General features: G+C 35.6%; 1 protein-coding gene across 2 annotated transcripts; it reads left to right on the forward strand.

Moving 5' to 3' along the window:
* Positions 1 to 2,785: 2,785 nt before the first annotated feature.
* Positions 2,786 to 6,822, forward strand: LOC308704928 (leukocyte elastase inhibitor-like). 2 transcript variants are annotated; one of them, XM_081389622.1, is made up of 8 exons: positions 2,786 to 2,886; positions 2,986 to 3,162; positions 4,405 to 4,476; positions 4,656 to 4,796; positions 4,883 to 5,000; positions 5,222 to 5,364; positions 5,465 to 5,632; positions 5,745 to 6,822. In XM_081389622.1, the coding sequence occupies exons 2-8, from the start codon at positions 2,995 to 2,997 to the stop codon at positions 6,147 to 6,149; spliced, it is 1,215 nt and encodes a 404-aa protein (XP_081245748.1). In that variant the 5' UTR covers positions 2,786 to 2,886; positions 2,986 to 2,994; the 3' UTR covers positions 6,150 to 6,822. The 2 variants fall into 2 exon arrangements, with proteins under 2 accessions (XP_081245748.1, XP_081245749.1); XM_081389623.1 differs by lacking the exons at positions 2,786 to 2,886; positions 2,986 to 3,162 and adding an exon at positions 4,147 to 4,196 and having other exon boundaries at positions 5,745 to 6,390.
* The last annotated feature ends 4,042 nt before the right edge of the window (positions 6,823 to 10,864 follow it).

A 10,864-nucleotide genomic window follows, 5' to 3' on the forward strand; every position in this document is an offset into this window, starting at 1 on the left:
CGAAAGGAGATTCAAAGAAATTACACATTGCTGGGTGTTAGATTTTTTAGAGTCACTTATTGATTTAAAAAGTCTTTTAAAATGTCAATGAAGTCACACACATCGTACGACCAGAGATACTGCTTTACGGCAATCCTTCAGTCGCTTTGGTGCTTTGCTTTCGCGCTCTGCACTTTCTTTTCTCTCGAGAAATAGGACAACCCTTTGCCCACTATTAGAAAAATTTATCATTGCACACATGCGAGGCATTTTTCTCCTTTTTAAATTTTTATTGACATTTAGCAGCCTGCAATTCACAGAAATAGCGACTCCAGGCAGAGAAACGTGGATTTGCAGTTGTCATTTTGTGTCAATATGTTGACTTTTGGGGTAAAATCATACCCTATATATTGTATTGTTATATATTGTATTGACAAATCGTCAATTAAATATTTACCATCTTATATTTTGCATAATTTGATGTTTTTAAATAAACACTGCGAACTATAAAAGTTTTAGGGCTGGACGATATGACGATATATAATATTGATATAAGTGATCACCCGGATTTAGACCTTCCTATATTGTCTTTATATAAAGCGTTCACAGTCAAATTTGCTTTTTATATTTTCCTGGCGTCGAAATCTGCAGTAGCAGTTTTAACATGAAAGGAGAACTCCGGTCAATTTTAACATTGAGCATGTACATTTTTTTGTACATTTGGAGTGCTGTCAATACAGAGAACAACGACAAAAATCAAAAATCGTGATCATAGGTACTAAACCTATGCGCGTGAACTCGACAATCGATTACTATGGACTTTGACCGAAAACAGGATGTAAATACAGGTATGAGCGCTGGCTAAATAAATATCATTTTTATTCATATCTTTCACATCTACTGCAGTCAGATTCACCCGTGTTCACTCCGAAGGAATCACTCACATTGGCTGTGCACTTGTAATGACACATCAAGGATGTTAAGAGGCTAAAAGCAGGTTTAGTACTTGCCCCATTGAAATCAACAGGGTGCAAATTTTAAAAAGAGGATAACACGGTGTAGGCAACACCGATTTTTGTCGTTGTTCTCTGTATTGACAGCACTCCAAATGTACAAAAAAATGAGCTCAATGCTAAAATTGACCGGAGTTCTCCTTTAAGTGACATGGCATCTGACGCACAGAAGCCAATAAGTTTGTTTGAGATGCGCTTTGCCTCGCCTGAATATGACGTACAGTACGTCAGCAGACAGCAAAGCATTGGCCAAGAGCAGAAGGCCCTCCCTCCAGGCTTTTTGTTTAAGTTTCGAAGTTGCGAAGCTTAATTTTTGCTCAGTCTTCAGTTTCAGAGCAGAGCTGCGTTAGCTCCGCCCTCCAACGTACTTCCGCTCAATTTCATTTTCCGTCAGTACTACGTCTGGGACTGCTGTATATTCTTAGGTTTCCAGAAACAAATTTTTTGTAGGACCAATCAGCGAATAGAGGGAGTGGCTGAGAACGATGACGTTGATGTGATCACACACATGACTAGCGTCGGCCAATAGTGAGCCTACGTGTGACGTACAACACACAGACGCGCTGCTTTATCAAGACTCGAGGAACAGAGAGAAGGAAATGAATAGTGGAATAAAGTCGTTTTTTTGTTTGTTTTTGCGCACAAAAAGTATTCTCGTTGCTTTATAAACTTTATAAAAGATAGACATCTTATTCTAAACATAATCCTCTGATCATTCGGACGACCACACGTTAGCGATTGGCTATGGCAGATCCTGAGTGACTCTGGGCAGATCCAATAGTTTTGAACTTTAACAGAGAACCCGCCTACAAGGAAGTAAACGCTTCTCAATGGAGCGAGGCCAGACTCTCTGTACAAATGAAATGTACGAGAGTCTGGTAGAACCAGGCTAGAGCTGCGTGACAACGCTGCCACAAATCACATGAGTCGCAAGCTCGCAACTGTGTGGGCGTATCTCCGCAAAGTGGGTGTTGTAAACTCAGCTCTGAAAAAATAGTCTGCAATAGGAGTGCAAATGTAATGTAATGTAATAAGTTTCGCCCTTTCGAACCTCAGTTTTCAGAGTTTCAAAACTTTTTTTCACCTATTCTCACACCAGTTTTCAGATCACCATTTACAAGGTTTCAAGAAAACAAACTAATACAATGGAAGAACACTGACAAATTTGAAACTCTGAAAAATTGTTTGCGCAACATCGTAAAAAAGGGTGTTGCACTTCTGAGGAAGGAAAACTCAAAAGCAACATAATGTTTGCAGAGATAGGCTATATATTTTTTTTTTACATTTTGTAAAAAAAAAAAAAAAAAAAAATTCAAAACAAAATGATGTTTGCGGAGATATATTTTTTTTTACCACTTTGCAAGCCTGCAAAACTCTGTTTTCAGAGTTTCAAAACTTTTTTTTCACACATTCGCGCACCAGTTTTCAGATCACCATTTACAAGGTTTCAAACCTGGAAAACAAACTAATACAATGGGAGAACACTGACAAATTTGAAACTCTGAAAAATTGTTTGCGCAACATCGTAAAAAAAAAAGTTGCAGTTCTGAAGAAGGAAAGCTCAAAAACAACATAATGTTTGCAGAGATATATATATATATATATATTTTAACATTTTGCAAGCTTGCAAATCTTATTTTTCGATCTTGCAAAACTTTTTTTTGTAAGATTTTGAGTTTTCGAACACTTAGTTTCAACCTTTCAGAACTTTATTTTCAGTTTTGAATCATGGCAGGATATTAATCCCATAATGGTTGAGTAACCCGATACGTTTGGGCTGGATTTGATAGGCTCTTCAGGGCGAGACAACGTTTGAAAGAATGAAACTTAGTGACTCAGCAGATCATTCTTTCACCTCTGGGGAAACATCATCGTTCCTGCTAAAAAAAACTAGGTAGTGCTTGAATAGAACAGACTACTGAACTGAGCAATGCTCTGTTTGGGATGTTCACATTGTTATGCTGATCATCTTTCTCTCTCTCTTACTTTCTAGCTTGTGAAAATGGAGTCTTTGACTGCAGCAAACACACAGTTCTCCCTCAACCTGTTCAAGGAGATCAGCGGAGGAAACGCATCAGGAAATGTGTTCTTCTCTCCTGTCAGCTTCTCCTCGGCTCTGGCCATGGTGTCGCTCGGTGCAAGAGGAAACACAGCAGATCAGATGATTAAGGTGATCTCACACACTCACACAACAGTAAAAGTAGACAGACAGAGGAACCAGGAAGCAAGTTGACACAACGAGTGCATGCGTTCCAGATTTTAAATTGGTCATGAACTGCATTGTTTTATTATTTTTTTATGTTTCCTGGGGTGCACTTATGATGTTAGTATGATTTTTACACCAAAAATTGTCAAAATTTATAAATAAAAGGCATTTTGCTGCTCACTCCGTATTACCCCCACCTACTGGATAGCCTACATGGGGGATGCATCTGTTTTTTTTTTGTTTTGTTTTTGTACTCATGTTTCAAGTAGCCATTACTACTACCTGTTTTAGTGTCGCGCTGATAAATGGACCTCACATCCTATTAATGCTTTAATACAAATAACTTAGCCTACATTTCAAATTTTGTTAGCTAATTAATGTATCCAGGCTGAGCAACTACCATACCATGTAATACACAAGCAGAGAAAAGACTAAGCTGATTTAAAAAAAAACAAACAAAAAAAAAACACCTTTCCCGTCCCCTAGGCCACATCATAGATTGTAGGGTGATTCTGCCTCTTGTCTTTGGATGCTTTAAAAATGACAAAATTGAGGCGAGTTATACTGTAAATTATATTTAAAGGAGAAGTTCACTTTTAAAATGAAAATTCTGTCATCATATACTCACCCTCATGTTGTTTCAAACCTGTATGAATTTCTTTCTTCTGCTGAACAGAAAGGAGGATATTTAGAAGATAATCAGTAACCAGACAGTTTTGCATTAGTGCGTACTAATCCAGACTCAAAACACTTCTGTTTAGCTGTGCATTTACTGAATGAGCACTGTGCCACTGTTCGTCCGACTATTTGTACTGTATTTTATTTTATTTTTTATTCAAAACTGTTTTAATTATTCTTATTTCTTTTGATTATTTTATTTTCTTCTATGTAAAGCACTTTGAATTACCATTGTGTATGAAATGTGCTATATAAATAAACTTGCGATTTCGATTCTGGACGCACCACATGTAAACTGAGTTCCAGGCATGGCATAAACAGTAAAGTGCCAGCAATTAATCACTCTTTCCACTAATTTAATTATCAAAGGCCTGAGGGCCAAAATCTACAAAGAATGTGTTTGACATCATCAGTTCTTCATTGTCTTTTCTAGAACATTTGAAACTATTCTAATGAGCATTTGAGTTGTGCATTCACAATATATGTTGAAGTTATCTTTATTAACTCTACCATATCAATGCTGTGTAGGTCCTGGGCTTTAACAATGAACCACCAATGATGCAGCAAACCCAGAATCCTCAGACTCCTGCTGAACTCAAGGTTTCGTATGAATATCTACATCAAACACTAACCCAGTTAACAGGGAACGTTCTCAGAACTTTAGCAAACATTCTGTCAAGGTTCTGTTGCATGAACAGCTGTATTTACTGTAGAGATGCATTTATCCTTTGGGTTCGTCTGATTCAACTGATTAAATCTGATATTGTTAATGCAAACAGAAATGTCCAGAGGAAAAACCTGAAGACCAAATTCATTCCAGCTTCAGCAAGTTCATGAGTGATCTGAACAAACCAGGAGTCCCGTATGAGTTGAGTCTCGCCAACCGCCTCTACGGAGAGCAATCCTACCAGTTTGTTGAGGTCAGACTCGGTTTATTCACTGGAGGTTCTGGAAATGTTCTCAACTATAATATCACTTCCACCTCAATCGGTTTGCTGTATTACAGAAATTCCTCAATGACGCAAAAAGCTACTATGATGCCGGACTGGAGAAGGTGGACTTCAAGAACCAATCAGAGGCTGCTCGTGTCAACATCAACCAATGGGTGGAGACAAAAACACAAGGTGAAATCCAGCATAAACTTATTCTCAATTTGAAACTTATTCTACACTCTTACAAATAAAAGTTATTTCATGTTTTTTGCAGTGCTTTAGTTTCAGCGAAAATGACTTTTCAAGGGCCATGTTTGGCTTCATGGGTTCTTGAGTTGAGCTTTATAGTAACAATATCAAACCAACCAGTTCAAATCACTGCTCAAAGTGAACAATGTCCATTTGTATTTTAGAGAAGATCAAGGACTTGGTGCCACAGGGAGCCATCGATGGGATGACGAAACTGGTTTTGGTGAACGCCATCTACTTCAAGGGAAACTGGGAGATGAAATTCCCAAAGGAAGCCACCAGAGATGGGCAGTTTAAGCTGAACAAGGTGAGATTTCATGCTCTTTTTTAATATTATTTTAATAATATTTTTAACAGTCATGATGAAATATGAGGGGTTATAATGTGTTTCCATTAATGTTTGGCAGAATCAAACTAAACCAGTGAAGATGATGTATCAAAAGGAGTACTTTCCTCTGGCCTTCATCCCAGAGATCAACAGTCAGGTTCTGGAGCTGCCGTATGTCGGGAATAATCTCAGTATGTTGATCATCCTTCCTAACGAGATGGAAGACGACACCACTGGCCTTCAGAAGGTGATTTGAATGCTTAATTAGCCAGCCGTGACAAGTCAGATGTTTACTTGTGGAGCAATTTTCATTTAGTCTATTTCAACTATTCATCTGACATGTCTCTCTTATTATCCAGCTTGAAAAGGCACTGACCTACGAGAAGCTCATGGAATGGACCAAACCAGAAGTCATGGGTCAAGAAGAGGTTGATGTGTCTCTGCCCAGATTCAAGATGGAGGAAACCTACGACATGAAGTGTCTTCTGATCAGCATGGGAATGGAGGATGTTTTTGATGAGAAAATGGTGAATCTTTCAGGCATGTCCTCCAACAACGACCTGGTGGTGTCGAAGGTGATCCATAAAGCCTTTGTTGAAGTCAACGAGGAAGGAACCGAAGCGGCTGCAGTCACTGGCGTCGTCATAATTTCAGATTGTTGGACCTATCCGCGGGTCTTCAACGCAGACCATCCTTTCCTTTTCTTCATTCGACACAATCCATCGAAGAGCATTTTGTTTTACGGACGCTTCTGCTCTCCATGAGTGAGTCCTGCTGCATGAGACGCTTCCAGCTAGTTTAGGTGAAGATCTGGTTAAAATGAGTAGAGGAGACTCGGGACAACTACTACAAATCAACCTGTCATATTTTGGTTTAAGAAACATTTATATGTGCCAACAGATCAGTACCTATTGCAATTTACAGGAGAAAGACTTGAATAGTATAAAGTTATACAAAAACTAAACCATAAATGTTACTTGAAATAATATAAACATTAACTGACATAAAACAAAATTGAAAAAAAGGAAATCTAAATGAAAATATTACCGAAAACAATAATAGTATATCAATAATAATAAATGTTACAAACTGCTCAGAAAGGCTGAGGATCCAAACGCAGTAGTTTATTAAAGGGTAATCCAAAGTAGTGATGTGAGGTTTCGAAACACTCCTTCATGAAGCTTCGAAACCTTTACGAATCTTTTGTTTCGAATCAGTGGTTCGACGCGTGTTTTAAACTGCCAAAGTCACATGGTTTCAGTAAACAAGGCTTCATTACATCATAAATGTTTTGAAATCCATCATTCACTTAGGCCTCGTTTACACTGCAGGTCTTGATGCCCAATTCTGATTTGTTGCCTGTATCCGTCCGTTTGCACGTTGTGACCCATGTCCAATTCATGTCATTTAAAGCATCAAATAAACATGAATGAATATAAGAAGGAATGTTGTTTTAACCATGGAAAGATGTCAGTACACACCGTTTCTAATCCACCGACATTAATCTACTAACTCTCCTGAATGGCGGATTCGGCGGATGGCGGATTATGATCGGTCAGATCGCCTGTCAATCAAACTCTCTGCAAAGGGTCAATTGATTCAAAGCTTTGAAAAGCTTAATTTCTCCCATTACTAATCAAAAGACGTAATCCAAAACACGGCCAAACAATCCAAATAGATACCAGGGCAGGGACAAAACCATGGAACAGATAATCAAAGATGCGCTCAGAAATGCAGTTGTGACACATACAAGACTTAGAAATGAATGACTGAATTAACCGGACTTATATAGACAGAGTTTACAAGGTTAATAATACACAGCTGACACAGGCAGAGAGTTCTGGGAAACATATGTTTACGTCTTTATGATTCAAGAAATTAAAATCATTGCAGTTGTCTCATTCAGGTTGAGGTTTTGGACGGGTCTCTTCATGCTACTGTATAGGGCTGGGTAAAAAAATATTGATTTTGATTGATTGATTTTATTTTATTTAAAAGGGACCATGTGCAATTAAAAACATAAATGTAAACATTTGATGCATTACACCAGAGTTAGCCTTAGGCTAATTTGCATTTGCAAATCCCAAGAATCGATTAGGCTAGTCATCTTGTTTTCAGTTGATGAATGAATGGAACATCGTAGCGACATCCCATCCAATAAATCGTAATAATCTTTGTGCTATTGATATGAAACAAAGTCTCAGATTTCAAATTACGTCCATTTTTTTATGAAATTCCAAACCATAAAATACAGTTTTGGCGCTGTGGCGTGAGATCGCTCTGGCTCAGCTCTAGAGAAGCACATGATCTTCTCTTCCGCCTTAATAACACCAGTTACAGTGTGAAATAAACATGAATGAGCATCTGAAAGTGTGTTAAAAGATAGAGTACAACTTATCGAAGTCCGTATCATGTCACATGGAATCAATCAGTGTTTCAACCGTGGAAAGACGTCAGTAGCCTAAATCAGCTTTGAAACAATGTCATGTAACGTCACATTTACCTCAGAAAAACCATATCCAGTGACCATAAACTCGTCAGTCAGCGTTAAAAATTAACTCTACAGAGGAGCATTTTGCTAAATATATGCACCATATTACATATTCATTATAATTTTTTATATTCTTCAATATTAAATGCATGTTTAAATAAATAAAGCAAGGTTATGATAGCCACCATTTAAATGTTTATATTTCATATAACTTTATTATTATAAAAATAAATAAAAGTGTTATATAAATACAAATCAGTTAATTTTTACCTTCAATATTACAGTAGGCTAATGAAGCCAATAGGCTACAACTGACTCCCATAGTTTACAGCATTAGTTAAGACATTTGTTTTCCTTGAAAAGTTGCCATGTATTGTACCTGATATCCAAAATAATCAATATTGAATCGAATTGAATTGTGAAATTTGTGTCAATACCCAGCCCTATTACTGTATATGTAATCAAATCTCAGTTTAAAAGAAACATTTATGAGGTTACATATTACGTGTATGCATTCACTGTAACAGTATTTTCAACATAAATGAAATAAATCTTTACACTTTTTCAATAAAACCTGCTTTGTTTGAGTTTTTATTGTAATTTTTTCATTGTAAACCGCTGTTACAAATTAACTGTGGTCAAACTGGTGCTAACGAAACTCAAAGAAAACTGGTTTCTGACCTTGTAACAAAAGCCTATATAGTCCATATAATGTGACAATATGGGTAATAATGTTCAATCACATTCAAGACTAGTGTTGTTTTATAATTAATATTATCATTATTTATATATTTCATATTATAGCCTATTTTATAATTAAAATAAAGCTTAATTTCATTTTAAGTTTAGTTATTTTGTTATGAGCTTTTGTTGATTTTATTCAGGTGGGTTTTTCCATTCAATTTAGCCTTTATTTTTATTTCATTTTTAGTAATTGATTAGCATATCAAAATAAATGTATTAATAAACATTTCTTATTTTTAAGTTTTTCCCATCTAATATATATATTTTATTTCATCTTTATTTTAACTACCCAAAGTAATTACATTTTTAGTTTTAGTTGAGAATAACACTTGTCAAGAGTTTAGAGTTTGTGTACACACACACACACACACACACACACACACACACACACACACACACAAAGATTTTTAAACTGAAATGATCACTGGAGTAAAAAAAAAAAAAGTGTCAACTAGCCCCAGTGTCTTCTACACGGCTGGAACGAATTGGTAAATTTTGGGATCCTGAGTGACGCTTATTCAACTTGTGTTTCTCAGACATTAGTGTTTTTTTTTTTTTTTTAAATCTATGCAGTGACTTTTTAAGTAAGACATTTTAAATGACCTTCTGGAACCACGGTGTAGAGGACACTGGGGCTAGTTGTCACACTTTTTTTTTTTACTCCAGTGATCATTTCTGTTTAAAAACCTTTGTGTGTGTGTGTGTGTGTGTGTGTGTGTGTGTGTGTGTACAAACTCTAAACTCTTGACAAGTGTTGTTATTCTTAACTAAAACTAAAAATTTAATTACTTTGGGTAGTTAAAATAAAGATGAAATAATATATATATATTAGATGGAAAAAACAAATGAGGAATGTTTATTAATACATTTATTTTGATAAGCTAATCAATTACTAAAAATGAAATAAAAATAAAGGCTAAATTGAATGGAAAAACCCACCTGAATAAAATCAACAAAAGCTCATAACAAAATAACTAAACTTAAACTAAAATTAAGCTTTATTTTAATTATAAAATAGGCTATAATATGATATATTAATAATAATAATAATTATAATACAACACTAGTTTTGAATGTGATTGAACATTATTACCCATATTGTCACATTATATGGACTATAGGCTTTTGTTACAAGGTCGTCTGATTCTAGATCAGTCTGAGTGGAACAAGTCTTAGATCAGATTCCTTTTAGTTTTGAGTTGATCTTTGAGTTTGGCTAATATTTAATTGTCAGTCTTTACTCATCTTTTTGTAACCACAGATCAGTTTGTGCAACTTTTTAGTGGCTTTTCATCAAAACATGACAATTAAGCTCAAAACTATACATGAAATGCAGTTCACAACAAGACCCAATCTAAAGTATTCCTGAAATTCATTAAACTTCCAAAGTTTTTCAGCAACTTTTATTATGAAACATAATTCTCAAATTTAATGGTAAAAATATAAAAAATATAATTTTAGCCAATACATTTTTTGATTAATTTACATACATATACACCCTGATTTTACAATCATAAAAATAAACTTATTTTACTAATTAAAATGGTAGATTAATTTCCTCTCTTTCCATGTTTCCCCTCAACACTCTTTTCAGAAACCAGTTTTCTTTGAGCTTCATTGGCACCAGAGTTTGACCACAGTTAATTTGTCACAGCGGTTTACAGTAAAAAATGACTCAAAATCAGGTTTTATTGAATAATTGTAAAGATTTTATTAATTTATGTTGAATATACTTTTACAGTGAATGCATACACATAATATGTAGCCTCATAAATGATTCTGTAAACTGATAGATTTGATTACATGTACAGTAGCATGAAGAGACCCGTCCAAAAACACAAACTGAATGAGACTCAGGACAACTGCAATGCATTTAATTTCTTCAATCATAAACACATGTTTCCTAGAACTCTCTTGGACTCATTATCCCTGATGCTGTCAACTGTGTAACCTTGTTAAAGCTACACTGTGTAATTTTTTAAGTTGATTCTTAGCAAAAAAAAAACACTTTGTTCTTTCAAAATGATATGTGCTCATTAATGTGTAATTACTTCTACCAACTAATCAAGTATTCTCGTAAGCTTAGAATCTGCCATTTAGAATACATACGAGCAAGTCACTCGAATGGCGGCAGCCATTTTGCGCCTCCATCTTGAAAATACATTAGCCAAAGAGGGACATACTTGGAAATTCAAGCTTCACCTTTTGCGTTTTGACGATTATTTTGACGAATGCGAGGGGGAG

Source organism: Scardinius erythrophthalmus, assembly GCF_964197995.2.
Source record: "Scardinius erythrophthalmus genome assembly, chromosome: 16".
Lineage (NCBI taxonomy): Eukaryota > Metazoa > Chordata > Actinopteri > Cypriniformes > Leuciscidae > Scardinius > Scardinius erythrophthalmus.